An 18,541-nucleotide genomic window follows, 5' to 3' on the forward strand; every position below is an offset into this window, starting at 1 on the left:
TATGTAAAACCCCCCAAAATACAGATAATATGAAATCTGTGTGTAATGCTAAAAGGTTATTCTGAAACAGAAGCAATAAATGGGAGGACTGCAATGAACACTAACAGAAAAAGAGGGTGAAGAAAAGATGATTGATTTTTAATGAGAAATATTCAGCAGGACCTGACTGGCTTCTGTTTGGCATTGAAAATAACAAATAGATGGACATGTAGCCTGGGGTCCCTGGTATTATTAGAATACACTGTGTAAACTTTGTAAACTTTGCCGTACAAATTCTAAACTCAAGAACATTATAACTTAGGTTGGTCAAGTCAGTTTTATTTATACAGCCAAATATCAGAAATCACACATTTGTCTTAAGGGGTTTTATCTGTCTCTATTTTATCTCTATCCCTAGATTCATTTACAATATGGACAATAAGAATGTTTAGCTTTGAAAACATACAGTTACAAAGTTTGAAATGCAAGATTTGCAAAGGTTTGACCATATATGTTTTGAGTTGTGAAAATCGAGTAGATAAATTGCTAGTATGAAAAAGCCAAACTAGAGAGAGGAAGTTAATTTCACATTTCAGTTAAAGTAGCTACTAATTCTTTTGATTTGAATTCCCGCTTATAGATCAGAAATGTGGAGACTAACCAGTGTGTGGACAACATGGGAAGAAAGGAGAACGAGAAAGTTGGCTTTTTCAACTGTCACGGCATGGGTGGAAACCAGGTGAGGGGAAAAAGTACACATACTTTTTAACGTTTCTGGTTTGGATTCAGTTTTTAAAGTACCCACGCACAGTGTCCTATAAACACTAACTGGAAACATGCTTTTAGAAACATTATTGAAGTGTTTTAAACAGAATGTACAAAACAAATCTCTTTTAAATGAACATTGAACCAAACTAGCCATTGATTCTTCTTTGTCTTGGGTACATGAGCTTTGGGATTTTGTCTTTGCTAGAAAGTTTCAGCTCAATCAAGTTGGACGCTGAGTGTGTGTGAATTGCCAACACAGATTGTCATTACAAAGTTTGGGTTTTTGCCAAGTTTTTCTTTTTCATTCTAAAGTCGAAGTTGAATTGGCTCCATGTTCTGGTCATTGTGAGGTCTTAGGCAAATCTTGAAGGTTTGTGCCAAGAACTGAACTGCATTTCAGTCTAATCAATTATTCCTTCTGTCCTTACAACTCTCATTATGGGGCATTGCGTATAGCTTAAAAAGAGGAGTTAAACATTGTAGCTGTAGAAAGCACTAAAAACACATTGCACAGTATATACTCTGAATCTGAATTAGGTTCACAACGCAAATCATGAAGAAATTGATTGTTGATCAAAATAAAAGAATAAAGATGTGCAAATCGTTCACATATCATCAAAAGCACTTTTAAACACGATCATATTTTACATTTCTTGAATGCAAAATGATGGATAATGTTGGCCTTGCTAATGTTTTTTATGACCTGAGTGTGACATCTTGTTTTCAGGTTTTCTCATACACGGCGGATAAAGAAATTAGGACAGATGACCTCTGTCTGGATGTCTCCCGCCTCAACGGACCTGTCGTCATGCTCAAGTGTCACCACATGAAGGGCAATCAGATGTTTGAGTACGATGCTGAGGTAGGATTCTTATAGTAGCCCTGTAATCTGTTATTTCAGGCAGCCATTCCTGCTTCCTGATGGCTGATGTTTTGAAAAATGACTTTGATGAAATGCTGATTGATGATATTGATGTGTTTGTCACGAGGAGATTGCTGTGCAGTGGTGCAGAATGCTGCAAAGTTGGAAATTAAGTACTTGTTTGCTGCCACCAGATGGTGCTGTATGTCAGTGTTTTTAGCAGCACAGAAGTTGAGTTGCTTTCCTTACCAAGCAGCTGTGTCTCTCCTTTCATATTTTCTCCTTTCACAAGTATGTTGGCAAGTGGGAATATGATTTTGAGGTAAGCTTTTCAAATCATCGCTCCTGAGTATTGCCCCATAGTTTCAGTCCCGTGGTTCCAGTTTCATGATATCCTGTAACACTGTGTGGACTGTGGAGTGTCAATGGTTGTTAAAATAGATCATTTAAATCTAATGTAGTCTAATACAGCCATGTAATTAATTCTTCCTTCATAAGGTTATAAACTGTTTTAGAGACTTGTGCATTCACTCAGCATTAACCTACTGTATCTGCCACTTAAAGATCTAACTATAAGTGGCCAAATCATTTACACAAATGAAAGTACAACCATTCAACTTGATGGCCAGTCTATAGAAGTAAACCAAATGTTAGAGCTAATAAAGCCAACTTAATATCTGAGAAATTATAACTGTGACGAGGCTGAAAAACAAATAACAAATAATCCATTTTTATACTGCGTGGTACATTGCAGACCAGCGTGCAAGACACTATTAAATTTACACAACATATAAATGTGTGAGTGAGTCACAGTTTTTTCATTTGGAGTAGCACCAAAATGAAAACAAATATTAGATACATGACAAAGCCATAATACTGTTTCATTTTACTTAATATTCCTGGTTATGCAACTGTAATAGTCTTACAATTTCAATATTCAATCAAATGCAGAAACAGATGTTTCAGGCTCTTAAATGGAAAACAGAAAGACATTTTCAGTCACTTAAGAGAACCAAAATATTCTCCCTAAGCTCTGTTGACTCAGAACTCAAAGTACATTATGGATTATACAACTCAAAAAGCATCTTTTATATTAACTATTCATGCATTTTGCTTTAAACCACTGGGAGACGGTTAGAAAAGGCTGCACTGAATACAATGTTACCTGTCAGTGATTAAGATGTCAGATCACTGACATGTAGATATGACAAGGCCTTTCCATCATGAACTGAACAAACCCTGGGAGAAATCCTTTCATTACACTTTGTTCTCTGGGTGCCTTCTTAATATAAAAAAATTAATAATTCATAAACAAAGAGGACCGGCCTCGGGCTGGGGTTTTACCGCTGTCAGTGGCCGAGGTTATTTTTAGCCCTTGTGTGATAGACAGTTTGAATCCTGGGTGACTACAGTACTGTTAACATTTCATCTGGTCACCAGTTTCTTTTTCATAGGAATACCTGACTCTTTCATATTCCTGCTGTATTCATTCACAACCATGACAGACAGCCTTCCTTCTTTTTCAACCTGCTCTGCTGTTTCAGCCAGAAATAAGCTGCATTCACTTTGCTCTGTACAGCAGTCACTCACAAATATATCAGTTACATACATTGTGGCAGTCAAACTTATTCACCTACTCTTACTCACACAGTGTTTAAGTTTAAATGGGGAAATCTGCTGAATTTAGAATTCAAATACTGTGCATTGACAATACACATAACGTTATATCCATTAAATTAGGTTTAATTATGACTGTCTTTGGCTGATGTGAGGCGTTTTGTTGTTGAGCAATTTCACATCATTAAGTGCCTAGTTGGATATATCGGTTTATCCCAGTCATAATTACAACTTGGGGAATGATGTGAATGCTCTTTACAAATAGTATAGTCGTAATTACAATAACTCCAGTATGACATTAACCTGGCATAAAGCCAGAGGCTGTATCAACCAATCAGGGGGAGCCAAAGCTCAACACAAATTTCAAACCCTTTTCAAATTCTTAAGTCAACACATTGATACTTGATAAAAAACATCTTTAAATGAGACACACAATATATGTCAAAATCAGTACTATACAACAATAGAAACAATTAATGTAATTTTCCCGCTAAAATCTTAAATGGGTGAAAAAAAGGTTAAAGTGTGGAAGGGAGACAAATCAGACAATAACCAGTTATAAAAGTTGCTTTGTATTACCCATCGAATCTTTTATAGTGTAAAAAAAAAATGTTTTCATCTGCATTGTACAGATTGTAAACTGGGATTGGCTCCAGCCCCCCAACGACCCTGTACGCAGGATAAGCGGTTGATGATGGATGGATGGATGGATGGATGAATGTCTCATTTTAAGGGTGTTTTTAGCAGTTGTTGATGTGGTAATTGTGTCAGTTGAAATTTGGCTCAGATATTTTGATATTTGCTTCCCCTTTTTGATTGTTACATCCTGTGGCTTTAGTTTAAAGATTATGAATTTAGTGCCTCACACAGATCCATGATTGAGATATTATGTCTCTTATGAACTCAGTGCTGCTTTTCTTTCACAAGCTGTGATATTTGAAATATTTCATTATATTACAGCAGAATTGTTAAATTGTATGTAAAGGCTGTTAAGTCCAGGTTTTGAAAACCTCAAATAAACAACACACCTTTTCTAGTTGAATTGAAATTGAACTCTCATCTCTTATTGAACTCGAGAAGATGGCTGAGCAGAACAGGTGGGTAAATTTAACAATAACTGTTGACTCTCTCACTTATCTTCACCACCATCTGCCCCTTTCATCCCGCCTCACCACAGAAGCACACCTTTCTCCACATCATCACCCAATCATGTCTGACCATCAGCCGTCTGGAGGATGGCACCTACGGCCCCACAGTGGAGTACTGTAACAACAGTCCCTTACAGGCCTGGATCCTCCAAAACTACACGCGTCAGGAGGTCGCTAGACGCCTCTACTATAGTCCCACTGATTATTTTCTCTAAAGTCTCATCTGCTCTGGTGGGCTGTAGGGCCTGAGGTGAGCAGGTTAGTACAAATTAGGCTTAGAGTAGAAGCTGGTGGTCATTTTAGCTGCTGCGTAGTGATGTAGTTAGAACTTGAAGTAGATTAGTTTGACCTCTTCTGTCAATATTTTGTTCTTGTTTTTGTTACTGAGAGCAGATGAATGCAGAGCTTGTTGTGATGTTGATCTTTTAGGTATTAGTCAGCAGCATGCAAATTGTTTTAGGAAGCATTAAGTCGCTTTTACCGGTGACCTTTCATGGGGAATGTACGAAGATAGGGCAGAGACACATCAAGTAATGACATGTCCCATCAAGATGGCCCCGTTTAAGATGCTATCTGCAAGACGTTTATCCAGTCGTCATGCTAAAATTGATCTCATTTTTTGATGTATATTTTTCAACAGAAATATTTTATTTTGATCTGGAAACTCAGTGGCTGTCCCCTGGACAGTGAGCGTTTGGTGAATGATGCCTGAGACAGAGGAGGACGCATTTATTTTTAGCTTATTATCTACGTGCCGGGCTGATTGAAACGGGCTTCCCATTGTTTACAAGTTCTTTTGAAGTGATCCTTCATTGTGAACCTACCTTTCATGGCCGTGGCCTCTCAGGCCACTCTCCTATTGGCCTAAAGCAGCTGTGTACACTGTGTCCCATGTACATATTATAAAAGCAACGAATCTCAATTATCAGTGCTTTTCACCACTCGGCCTGCTTATTTACATACTTTTGTAAGGAATGTTTTTTGGCTCAGCATTTCTGTCCATTGCAGGGTTTTTATTTTCCTGCTTTTTCCAGTCTTTGTCTGTCATTTTCTGTGTAGCCAATTCTGTTCTGCTGAGTTATATGGATTTTGCTCCTCAGAGTCCTGTACTGTTGTATCTCTGAAGAAGCTAAAGAGCAATTTCACTGTAGCATGCCACAGTTTTTGTGTCCAAGCAGAGTAAATTGGGTAAGGAGCTCCCAGGGCTGCTGGTGTGTGTCAGAGTTGCGGCAGTACAGTGACCTGCTGTTAGATGGCCTGATTTGTTGTTCAGAGGGCCTTGTGGCATAGCTAGCACAAGAGGAGAACACGTACACAAGAGCACCTTGCTAATGAGTGTTTTCTGACTCTGCCTTGAGACAAAGGGAATGTGCTGTTTTTTGTATTTCCCACAAAAAGCAGCCCCACCCTCTAGCTCTCCTTCCGAGTCAGCAGAAGATCACATCAAACAGGAACTCTTGTGCCTTTCAGCAAGTTAAATGTGCTGCTTGGTGACAAAGAGGGAATAATGTTCCTCAACCTGGGCTTTTAGTTAGGAACGGTCCTCATTTAATTAGCTGGTGCACCTCACTCCGGAGACGCTGGTTTGGTTTGCTGGTTTGCTGACTGAAATGGGAATTTTCTCTGCCCCAAAGGAATCATGAAATAATTATGAGCAAAGGACAGGACCTGCACATTTCTAGGATTTTCATTAAATGTGTAACGGTTTTTCTACACTATGCCATTGTACTTCCATCTCTGTCACTAGAGTAGGTTTATTTGTTTTGAATGAAAGAAAAAATATTTTACTCATTCTCGCTTAAGCCAGGTTCTTATGATTTATGAATTAGATCTACCTCCAGTTCGGAGAAGCTCCATGTGTGAATATTTAAAGAGGAGTATTTGTTGATTATACTTATTTGTGGTTTCTTTACTCATACTTAAAACAGTGTAGGAATGATTTTTTAATAAAAGAAGAAAACGTAAAATGTCTCTAGTATAGAGCTAACTTATTGTTCTTTTTAGTTCTTTGGCAGGTGTGTGAGGTCAAACGCCACCTGCTCTCTTTGTTCTTGCTCTGTTTGAACAAATGTGGCTGTAGGGCGGCCTGCAATGTGTACTTCAGCAAAGATATATGTGTGTGTATGTGTGTGCACTTCTTTGTATCCAGGCAGATAATGTCAGGCCCTTGTGTTTTATAGCTTCAGATCAAACATGGCCTGAGCGTCTCTGTGTGCTCATTAGTCTGAATATCCCCTGTCAACAGTCAAAGCATAATCTTGTTTTAATGAAGAATTATGCCTAAAAAAATCATGCCTCTAAGTATGTTTTAATGCTACATGCAGACTGCGTTTATAGTTGTTCACATGTATTTTCTTTCATGTGTGCTGTGCTATTTAGTTTGACAATTGCTCCCATGATAACAGTGTGCAGACTGGGGAAAAGTGAGGTTAGTGCTTATTTAGTGATCAGTTATCATATATTATATACTAAAAGTGAGATACTGTAAATTTGATTTGATTATATCTTTTCATGCGACAACACTGCAGAAATTACACTTTTCTACAATGTAAAGTAGTGAGTGTAGAGCTTGTATAACAGTATAAATTTCCTGTCCCCTCAAAATAACACATCACACAGCCATTAATGTCTAAACCGCTGGAAACAAAAGTGAATACACCCCTAAGTGAAAATGTCCAAATTGGGCCCAAAGTGTCTATATTTTGTGTGGCCACCATTATTTTCCAGCACTGCCTCTTAACCCTCTTGGGCATGGAGTTCACCAGAGCTTCACTGGTTGCCACTGGAGTCCTCTTCCACTACTTCATGACGACATCACAGAGCTGGTGGATGTTAGAGACCATGCGCTCCTCCACCTTCCGTTTGAGGATGCCCCACAGATACTCAATACGGTTTAGGTCTGGGCACATACCCTCAGCTTCTTTAGCAAGGCAATGGTCATCTTGGAGGTGTGTTTGGGGTCGTTATCATGTTGGAATACTGCCCCGCAGCCCAGTCTCCGAATGGAGGGGATCAGGCTCTGCTTCAGTATGTCATAGTACATGTTGGCATTCATGGTTCCCTGTGCCGGCAGAACTCATGCAGCCCCAGACCATGACACTCCCACCACCATACTTGACTATAGGCAAGACACACTTGTCTTTATACTCCTCACCTGGTTGCCGCCACACACGCTTGACACCATCTGGACCAATCTTGGTCTCCTCAGACGACAGGACATGGTTCCAGTAATCCATGTCCTGTGGTCTGCTTGTCTTCAACAAACTGTTTGTGGGCTTTCTTGTACATCATCTTTAGAAGTGGCTTCCTTCTAGGATGACAGCCATGCAGACCAATTTGATGCAGTGTGCGGCGGATGGTCTGAGCAATGACAGGCTGACCCCCCACCCCTTCAACCTCTGCAGCAATGCTGTTTATTTCCCAAAGACAACCTCTGGATATGACACTGAGCACGTGCACTCAACATTTTTGGCCGACCATGGTGAGGCCTGTTCTGAGTGGAACCTGTCCTGTTGGCCACCTTGCTGCAGGTCAGTTTCAGGGTCTTCTTATAGCTGGCAATCTTCTTATAGCCTAGGCAATCTTTATGTACAGCAACAATTCCTTTTTTCAGATCCTCAGAGTTCTTTGCCATGAGGTGCCATGTTGAACTTCCAGTGACCAGTATGAAAGAGTGTGAGAGCGATAACACCAAATTTAACACACCTGATCCCCATTCACACCTGGGACCTGAGACCTTGTAACACGAACGAGTCAAATGACACCGGGAAGGGAATATGGCTAATTGAGCCCACTTTGGACATTTTCACATAGGGTTGTACTCATTTTTGTTACCAGCAGTTTAGACATTAATGGCTGTGTGATGTGTTATTTTGAGGGGACAGCAAATTTACACTGTTACACAAACTGTACACTCACTACTTTACATTGTGGCAAAGTGTCATTTCTTCAGTGTTGTCACATGAAAAGTTACAATCAAATATTTACAAAAATGTGAGGGGTGTTCTCACTTTTGTGAGATACTGTATGTATATTTGTTAAAAATTGCTTAATGGTGTCTTAGTAGCACATAACCGCAGAGGCTTCTCCTTATAGGCCAACTTCAGCTTCTCTACTTCTCTGCATGTGATCATTAGGACCAGAAAAGCAACTCAAGTGAGGAGCGAAATTGCGGAAGCGTGTTATTTCTGAGCGAATGAACATAAATGGTTAATCAAGGCCATTGAGAGTTCTCTTCCAGTTGTTAGTGGGGGGTGTTATCTCTGAAGCCTTCATGGCAGATAGCCACAGATTTCTGTGCTACATGCTCATGTGGTGCTTGAGTTCAGCTCATCACAACAGGTGTGTTTTTCCAGTCTGGACATTTTAAAAGCGCTTGCTCTGTCTTCTGGCTTATGTACTTGAACAGACATCACTGTTGGGGAAAGGAGGCTATGTGTGGAGTGGAGCAGGAGATGAATTTGAGCTTATTTTGTTGTGAGGACATGGCACAGAGTAAACTCCAAAAATAACAGAAATGTTTGAGGTCAGAACCTTTTTAAATCTAAATCTGCCCTTAAAACAATACTCCCATGATCTTAGAGACCGTTAAGATATTTATTAATTATCACTGATATTGCTGAAACAATTAGAGGATGAATTGTGTCAATCGGCTGGAGGTGTTACGAATAACATTAATGATTACTGTTTTATTGACATCATGACAGTGTGACTGTGAGCTAGCATGCACAATACCAGGACCTGCAACTAAAGCTGAAATTTTCCAGGAAACCTGTAACATATCTATTCAGTCATTTTTCAATATAAGCTGTTGCATGTCACTGTCTGGTACTTATATGATCATCTTTATGTATCATGCCTAATGCAAGTGACAGCCCATAATTTCAATTTTACAATATATGTTCTAATAAATTTATATTAAAAAATAATAAGCCAAAGCTGCAGTTTCTTTGTCTGTATTGACATTTTGATGCTTCAGTCATTCACAGAGAAATCCCTCCGAATAAAGTGGCAATAACAGCAGTCTCCCCACCAATGGGAGCCTCAATTCTCTGAGCAGCCTCAGCGCATGTTGTGTTGTACAAGGGGCACGACTCTCACTTTTTCTTGACCAGAACATCCCACTCTCTTGTTGTTCCTATTGTTTTTTTCTTGCTCCAGCTACAGTTACGGAGTGTAACAACCTCAGGCCATTTACTGAGTCGAGATGTATTTTTGTGAAAGGTGGGAAATCAATAGTTGAAGTATGTCTGTGAAGGTTCATCGTCATCCAGTTGGATTCAACTTTCTCCAGAAACGAGTTTAAGTACAGTTGATGAGGCAGGTTGAGGGAAATTCTAAAAGAAAAACTCTCAAAACAGACGATATGTAATAAAGTGCTGATTTGTGTATTTGTACATTCTCTGTACATGTTTACATCTGTGTAATTGCCTATCTCTACGTCCTTCTTTCTCCAGCGACTCACCCTGATGCATGTGAACAGCAACCAGTGTTTGGACATGCCATCTGAGGAGGACAAGATGGTCCCTACCCTGAGAGACTGCAACGGCAGCCGCTCTCAGCAGTGGCTGCTTCGTAACATGACCCTGAGCGTCTGATTCCACCCCCACCCCCCCCACCCCCCTCCCCCAACCACTATTTTCTCATCCTACCAGTCATGGCTCTCCATGCCTTCACCAGGTGGCTTTACCACACACATCATGCGCCTCTTCCTGTAACAGAGATCCAGGCAGCAGCGTTGTGTCTTCCATTTTGGAAGCGTCTCCTTTTCAAGCTCGCCACAGGTTTTGAGAGAAGCTGCACCTGCACCTTCAGGCGACATGACGAGCTGTGGCTTTAGGGACCTCATCGTGTCCAAGGAGGAAGAACGATGTGTGAGGTCTTTGCATGGACAACAAAGCGTTCATGCTGTGTCAAACAACCGCTAACCGTGCATCCACTGTGCTGCTCAGACTGCTGCTTAGCTGCTGGACAAATAATTAAAAAGGATCTATAACAAGATAATAGCACGTCTCTGCGATGGTTTGCACTGTACATGACTTTCCTCTTGCTATGTACATGCAGTGCATTTGTGTCCACTGTAGGTAGTCTAAAAAACAAGACTGTTGTTATGACTGCTGCTGATCCTATTTTCATATCAGTATCTGAGTAACATTCAAATGACGTGATGTTAAGAGACCGACCAAGAAAGCAGATACCGATGTTGATATAGGAGAGTTGAAAAATCAGATAATCACACTGTATCTATACTGAATTTTGGTTTTGAAGTTGAACTGAAATTTGAATTCTCATCACTTTTGATGCCAGAAAATATAAACTATAATAATGATGCTGCCACTATTGGGTATATTTTTCCATTTTGCCTGTGGGTGGGCATTTCCCATACCAGCAGTTGACTGACTTTTGATTTTTTCACTTTATAACAAGCCCACATAGTGTTGGCTGTCAACCTGAAGCAAACTGTCCCTGTACCCCATTCATGTAAAGGTAATAAAAACTTAACACAAAGTTTGTATTCCACTCGGAAAGTGGAAGCTAGTTAGCCTAACTTGCTAACCTTAAAACTAATTCCCACTGGATGTTATTTCAACATTGGCTGAATCAACACCTGCTCAGTGGTGTGTTCTTCCCACATTATGCTAAGGAGGGGGTCTAGCTAGCATTAGCTGTCTCTTTTTCATGGGCCCAGTTTTTGGTAAATAGAAACCAAATAAACACACAAGTTAAGACAAACATAAAGGATATGCAGTATATACAAATTTCTCAGCAAAACTGATGCTATTTCAGTTCAACTTTAAAATGAACAAATAACATTAACCATACTTTTAAGAAGGATCCCTTGTAAATTGTGAACAAAATATGTATTAATCATTGCCTGACATATAGGCAGATAATAATATATATGTGATAAGATAATATTGGACGATTTATTGGTTGGGCTCTAGTTGTTAAGGTGGATTTCTGGAGATGTTTGGAAAACCAACTATAAACTGTAATAATAACCATCTAAAAACACTACAGTGTAAGACAAGAGTGCAGCTATCACTTCCTTCCCTTTGAGTTGATTAATCACATAATATTCATTTATAGTTTATTTTTAATAGGTTGAAGAAATGAAAGAAGAGGCTGCGCGAAATGAGTAGCAAGTAATTGAGACTTTGCTCTGAGTAGATTTAATTGATTTTAAATGAATGTAAGTTTCCACCTAAATGATAACAACTATATTCTGAAACACTTCAACTGCTCTGTGTTATCATGGCTATGTGAGCGTGCCATTACAAAAAACACATCACCTTTACCAGTTTCTGCAAGTTTTCAGAGTCCTGCTACAAAGATATTGCTAAATTCTTTTTAATATCTTGAGAAATCATGATGTCTTGGAGCCCAATAGTTATGTGTGCCTTTAGAAAGTTGATTTGTTTTTTGTTCATTGGTTTTGAGATGATTTATTTATTTTGGTGTTGAAAAAGGAAAATGTTGTCTTTTTTTCATTTAGATTTTTTTTTTAAGCTACAAAAAACATATCTCATGAATATGTCACCTTCATATTAATGCTAATTCAAATACTTAGTTACAGTAAAGTCAATATTCAGTATATCAGTTCTCACCCGTCAGCAAATGTGACTTTTCACTACTCTGTTGATCAGGCAACAAATGTTATTGTACATAATGCTGTTAACATGTTTCTATCACCATTGTTGTTGTTGTTGTTGTTGTACATACAGAACCAATTATTTTTCTAAGATACTGTAAAACTTGAACACTCCTCGGAGAAAAGACATTGAATGGTAAACAGATCACGAGGTATTGCAGTGTTTTATTTGGAATCGTGGTAATAAAAACCAGTGCTTACCTTGGGTTTTGAAATTGCGGTGTGTTTTGGAAGTCATCATCGGCCCCATGAAACCAATTCTCAGACTACCTAAAGGACCTTAGGTGAGCATACATGAGGGAGCAACTAATGGTGAAATACTATTAATGCTGCTTGAATACTGAATCTTTGCCAAGTGCCTGCTTGGCATTCAGACTAAAATTCACCTCTTTTGTATTACACACACACATTTATTGTTTTTCATTATGTTAAAGTGCATGGTGTTAAAATAGGAATGTAATGTTTCAATGTACTGGTTGAAAAGTGATGTTACCTGTTTGTACATTTTGCCTTTTTTGTAGAAAAAAACCAAACAAATGTAGATTTAGCATTAATTCCACTGTCAAGCAACTGATGAAAATGTGAACACTACATCACACCAATATATCAGTTGTTTAATAAACCTTGTTCTTGAAGCTTTTAAGACCCCGTACATCTCATTACCAGGGTTTCAGTGTGTGGGCTTTTAAAGATAGTAAATTGCAGCCACTCTGCCATGGTGAACTACACATGTACACAGGATGCCATAAGAACTACAGTGTAATGGATGTTTCCTTCCTCTTTTTTCCAGTATTTGTAAAGGTGCCTGCCATTGTCGGCTGATAAAGGTACTTCTGACATGGCTCATTATTCTGTACATTTAAGCAAGGAAGACCTTTCAGATAATTCTGGCTTTGTTCATATCTGAGAGGCAAAATTACTCTTCCTGAATGGCACACTGGAAAAAGGAGATCTACAGTGCCAATAGAGGGCAATGGAGATAGAGAACAGGGAATATCTAACTATCTAACACTTTGGTGAATATTATAGGGCTGAAACTAATGGTTACTTTAATTGCTTAACAGCTTAGGGTGACCTCTCCAAACTGGCTGTTTTGTCCAATCACTCCAAACCCCCAAGATATTTAGTTTACAGTGATATAAGACAGAAAGAAAAGAAAGAGAGTTATGTATGAAACTACGGTACTATAACTGCAGGATGACTCCCAGAAACAGTGTCTCAGGTCGAGTATTTAATATCAACAAAGTCACTTATTACCTGGGACAACATAGGACATAACGCGTGTAAGCCCACATCATCATGCCAAGATTCCGAGTGAGATTCAGGTTCGGGGTGAAGGGCGTTTGGTCGTCCCAGGCCTTTCTCTGTGGAGTTTGCATGTTCTCCCTGTGTCCGCGTGGGTTCTCTTCGGGTGCTCCGGTTTCCTCCAACCATCCCATGACATGCAGGCTAGGTTAATTGGTGTCTCTAAATTGTCCTTAGGTGTGAGTGTGACTGGTTTGTTGTCTATGTGTGGCCCTGTGATGGACTGGCGACCTGTCCAAGGTGTACCCCGCCTTTTTGCCCGATGTCAGCTGGGATTGGCTCCAGCCCACCCACGACCCTGTACACAGGATAAGTGGTTGATGATGAGATGGATGGATGGATGAGGCTAGTGTTTCGATTTTAGCTGCCAAACAATCCACTTTCTTGGCCTTTTTTCTAAGTGGGGCGCCTTCAGGTGGGGGGCAACTATGCCCACTACACGCATTAAAAGCTACACCAGATGGAGGCAGCTGACCTTTGGGTTGCAGTACTTCCACCTCAGCTAGTCGAGCTAGCTTCAGTTCTTGTGGCATGTAACTTCAAATCATTTTAGCACTACTTTATTATAAAATTATATTTCTTATAATCCTAAAGTGAAAAACTGCATTATTATTTGGTTTATGGCACATGCAGAAAAGCAGTTTAAATTCAACAGGAACACATAGAAAGTATTAATATTACACTCAGATGTATATTGTCATTTCCATTACTTCCCTCGCTTTATACTTGCATATTTGTACACCACTCCAAGGTAGCCATTGCAGAGGTATTAATAGTTGTTGTTGTGGAGCTGACAACACATCAGCGCCTCACCACACTCAACAGGGGCCCTGACTGCCGTTTCAGACAGTCTCACACCTGTAGTAAGCAAAATCCAGGCTGGTTAACTGGGCCTGTGAGGATAAGATAGTGGGTCTGTGACTGGGCCAGAGGAGCCCATTAAGGGGTGAGATGCTTTAAATATGCTTTAAAATACTAGCTCTAATGGAGGCCTTATCTGTGGCTATCTGTGGCTCACTGTGGTCCTCGAAAGTAGTACGTGATCAGAGCTTCTCACCATGGAAGTTGCACAGTTCTCGATTATATAAAGCATGGGCTCATTTAAGATCTAGAACTGTGGCTGTCTTAAGAATTTAAATGTATAACTTGGGTCTTCAGAGACCAAGGAACAAATTATATGCCATCTATTTCCCTCACGTTATTCAATTAAGCCCTAAGGAATTTGTTTTAAAGATTTGTAAGTGTTCCTGTTTTTCTCCTAAATGTTCATAGGGTCTTTAGAAATCTGAGGTATTTAAGCAAGTTCAGTCTGCCTTGCTCTCTCTCAACTCCCCCATGGTCTCCTGGTTTGGTTGCTTTGTTTCTTCTTTTCTTTTAGCAGGCACACCATTGTCCACTCATGCTGGCACTCCCATATATCACTGATGTTACTGATAGTTGACATCTCATTGATGTAAATACCTTTATTTAATACAATAAATTGTAAAATTTTTGTGTCCTCAAACAAAAGCTGACATTTTTACCTATTTTGTTGATGCTCTCCAGGATCACCTTTCAAGGACTCTCTAACCAAGCTTTTAACACTTTCGTGCCTCGACTTTGAATATGATGCTATACATTTTCTGTCCTATTTCTCTCTAAATGTCTCCTGCGTGCTTGATTGTACGCCTGGCCTACCTGTCCCTCCCTGCTCAATAAATGTGGCTCTGTCAACTAAGTGAATCCAATAATGGGTAGAGGCAGAGTTTGGGAGAGAGAGGGGGATAATCTCTCGGATGTGCCTTTTCTTCTCGCTGGAGGCCAGAGGAGAAATCCTGCACTTAATTGTAGAGGGGATCTGAATTTCCAGAGCGCAGGCATTGAAAAGAAGCTTTAATTAGACATGGTTTGAGGCTAGTATCTCAGTAGGTTTTCAGATCTACCGCCACAGGAGGCACACACCCACACACACACATAGAATAATGTACAGTACCTGTCTTCAAATGTGTAGAGCCAGCCTAGGGATTTAACTGAGATTTAACTGACATTTCTGATGTATGCTTGCAATCTCTTGAGTAATTTTTATTGATTTGCAGGGAGGAAGTGGCACTAACAAGCTTCTCCTATGTGATAATCTCCTTTTAGCGATGAAAGCAGTGATTAGGAGGAGGGGCCCTGCTGCTTTCAGCAGTAATTGTGTAGTAATCAATCATCAATCTCCAGGAGCCGTTCCACAAAGCACTCCTGTTCTAATGCTATTTTTGACTACAGCGACAACTAATAAGGTCTCGCTTCAGCTGAGAAAGAAAAAACCAACAGACCTCACTGGAACAATATTTAAATTTGCTTTTAAAGAGTACCTAAACGATTAAAATTGTGTTTGTAATATTTCATCATCTTACTGTGTGTGGCTGTAAGAGGTATCATCCTCCTTATATAAGATGCTTTTTAGGGTTCAGTTTGTGGTTAAATGCTGCTGCTTCTTCTACTCATTGTATAACAGTTGTAATGTCCTTTGATTACCACAAGATGCTGACAATCTCATCTGTCCTTTGGAGGCTCCATATTTTGACCCAATTGCTGTACCCCATGGAATCACTGGTTTTTAGATGCAGCTCTGCTCATCCACCACATGGTTTCACGTTACATGCCAAGCATGAAGGAGAGTCTGTTAGTGCTTCAGCATCCAGCGAGCATGCTGTGTAAAAACCTAATCTTTTCCAGGGAGAAAATCATAGCACGTCTTTCATGAGGATTGTTTGTATTAAAAAAAATCAGAAATCAATATTGTAACAGCAAAATAACATTACATAGATTTTTAGCGAGGAAGTCGCAAATTTGTGGGGGGGAATAGAAGAACAAAGCCAACATCAAAGCTGAGGCGGTTTTCCCTGCCCTGTCTCTGATTGTTGAGATTATAAAAGAAGATGGAAAATTAGAGAAGATTGTCTGAAGTGATTGGCTGATCTTCTCGGAGAATGACCTCAAGTGCTTTCCAAGCTGATTCAGAGAGAAGGACAAATGCATCTCGTGTCCTACATTGGTCTGATTAGATTAATAAATCAATCCCATCCCCACCCGCCCATCAGATTTTGCCCAGGCTATTTTTATGAAATGGGTTACAGAAGATCAGCAAAGTATTTCCAATCATTGACTAACGGAGGTTTTAAACACACTGTTGCAAGAAGTGCCATGATGGCAATGGAAGATGGTGTTTTGTTAAAAATCATTTGCTGGGGATGATGTTAAAAAAACGTTTTACTTTGCATGATCAAAATGTGCAGCTTTTCCAAATCCAGCCGTTATTAGATAAGAGCTAATCTGCATATATTCCAATTTAGTGCACAGTGTTACACATCAGCTGCCTGCTGGTGTGTGACAAGAACAAGCCCGTACCTTAACCTCTTTCTTGTTTTTAGCTGTCGGTGACAAAGCCTATGTGTTGAGCAGAATTAGGGAAGTGTTTCTGTGGGGTTGGCAATGTTTGAATGGTTTTGTAACGAGGTGTGTTACGTACATTTTACCACTGTATCACTTAAAGGCCCTGACATTTTTTTTTTCTGATCAACTTCTCACCATGAGTGAAGGGATCCCAATTGGACACACACTTGACATGTTTTGGTTATTTCACATGAGAGATTTCTGTTTCCCTTTTTTTCTCTCATCTCTTCTCACTGGTTTCAAGTGGGCGGTACTTACTTAGAAAAAGGTGATGTCACCGACTATTTGTGCATTGATCAGGATTTAGTAACTTTTGAATCTGAAGAAAGTTGGTGGATTGTTTGGTCACTGTCAATCAAATGTAATCACACCACATCCACACAGTCCGGGTTAAGCTAATTATACGAGATTTTGACTGCTAAACTCTAAATAAATAAAAAACTGTCTGAATAAATAAAAACTTTTATTGTTGCATATCCATCCATCCATCCATCGTCAACCACTTATCCTGCGTACAGGGTTGCGGGGGGGCTGGAGCTAATCCCAGCTGACATTGGACGAAAGCCGGGGTACACCCTGGACAGGTTGCCAGTCCATCGCAGATTGTTGCATATTCATTAATAAAGTTGTACCCTTTGATTTAAAGTTTTTAGGGGCTTTAAAACTACATATGCAGTAATGGAGAAAGACTGTGGCATCACCAACCCACTGCATCCTGAAGACAATGGCTTTTTCTAAATGTAAATGCAGACACTTTGACAAGAGTTGTGGAAAAACTTTTGTTTCATTTAGTTTTATCTGAGAAATACAGCAATTAAAAATGGCTGGCTGACTCTTGGCCAGTTCAAACTAATAGCCTTATTTTTGCTCTGCAAATATGTGAATAGCCTTTTCCTCCTAATGAGAGCCAGAATACATGGTGGATGACCTGTTTCCCCCTGCACTCATTATAAAGCACAGAGTCCTGCAGAAGCTGTAGCCAATGTTCACCTGGCAATTATGACGGCCTGGTGACTGATGGGGAAATCTTTTCCTGTCTACGTCATTAGTGATTTCTTGATTATGTGATATTTGTGCTTTTAGACAGGGAAAAACACTGCCAGAACAACACCAAATACACAATATCGAGTGGAGAAGGAAAGAGAAAGAGAGAGTGGTGGAGAGAATATAAACTATGTGTGAGAGAGGTGGTGGTATGTGCCACCACTTCGTTTGAGAGATAGCGTGTAAGCCTGGGTAACCATGGTGTGGGTGTATTCCTCTGTGGCCATGATCTCGGTAATATGATGAGTGAATTCCGAGTTGTGTTGTGAATCCTGGTTGGAGCCTGCTGTCAGTGTCAGCAGCTTTCCTGCAGAACTTGTTACCCTGTTAGGACCTTGTGTATTCATGGCATAAAGTGGGTGCAGTCACCCATGGGATGGAAGTGAGGTCATCGGTTGGTGTCAGTACAGGTGACCCAGAAAAACATCCAGTAAACAAAGTGCATCTGCAAATGTCCATTACACATGGGAAAACTGCAGATATGTTGTAGAGAAAATTAGGTAAACAATGGAAATATATTTGTTTAGCATTATCAAACTAGGATTATTCATGGGAATGTCTTTACAGCATCTAGATATTTACTGGTCTGTTTATCATAGCTAATTTACATTTATAAAAATTTGGTAATTGCCCAGAGGTCTGGTCACTCTTTTGTAAGAGGCGAAAATATGGCATTCAGTGTGATTATTTGAAAGGCACCATGACATATTGGCTGCAGCTTCACATATTTCCTCACTTGGAGAAAAA

General features: G+C 39.8%; 1 protein-coding gene across 2 annotated transcripts; it reads left to right on the forward strand.

Annotated features, from left to right (window-relative positions):
- Window positions 1–586: 586 nt before the first annotated feature.
- Window positions 587–12,660, forward strand: LOC123974287 (polypeptide N-acetylgalactosaminyltransferase 13-like). Of its 2 annotated transcripts, XM_046054885.1 has the most exons (4): window positions 587–718; window positions 1,475–1,609; window positions 4,404–4,632; window positions 9,831–12,660. In XM_046054885.1, the coding sequence occupies exons 1-3, from the start codon at window positions 656–658 to the stop codon at window positions 4,587–4,589; spliced, it is 384 nt and encodes a 127-aa protein (XP_045910841.1). In that variant the 5' UTR covers window positions 587–655; the 3' UTR covers window positions 4,590–4,632; window positions 9,831–12,660. The 2 variants fall into 2 exon arrangements, with proteins under 2 accessions (XP_045910841.1, XP_045910842.1); XM_046054886.1 differs by lacking the exon at window positions 4,404–4,632 and having other exon boundaries at window positions 601–718.
- The last annotated feature ends 5,881 nt before the right edge of the window (window positions 12,661–18,541 follow it).

The sequence above is a fragment of the Micropterus dolomieu genome, linkage group LG07, assembly GCF_021292245.1.
Source record: "Micropterus dolomieu isolate WLL.071019.BEF.003 ecotype Adirondacks linkage group LG07, ASM2129224v1, whole genome shotgun sequence".
In the NCBI taxonomy this organism is placed as follows: Eukaryota; Metazoa; Chordata; class Actinopteri; order Centrarchiformes; family Centrarchidae; genus Micropterus; species Micropterus dolomieu.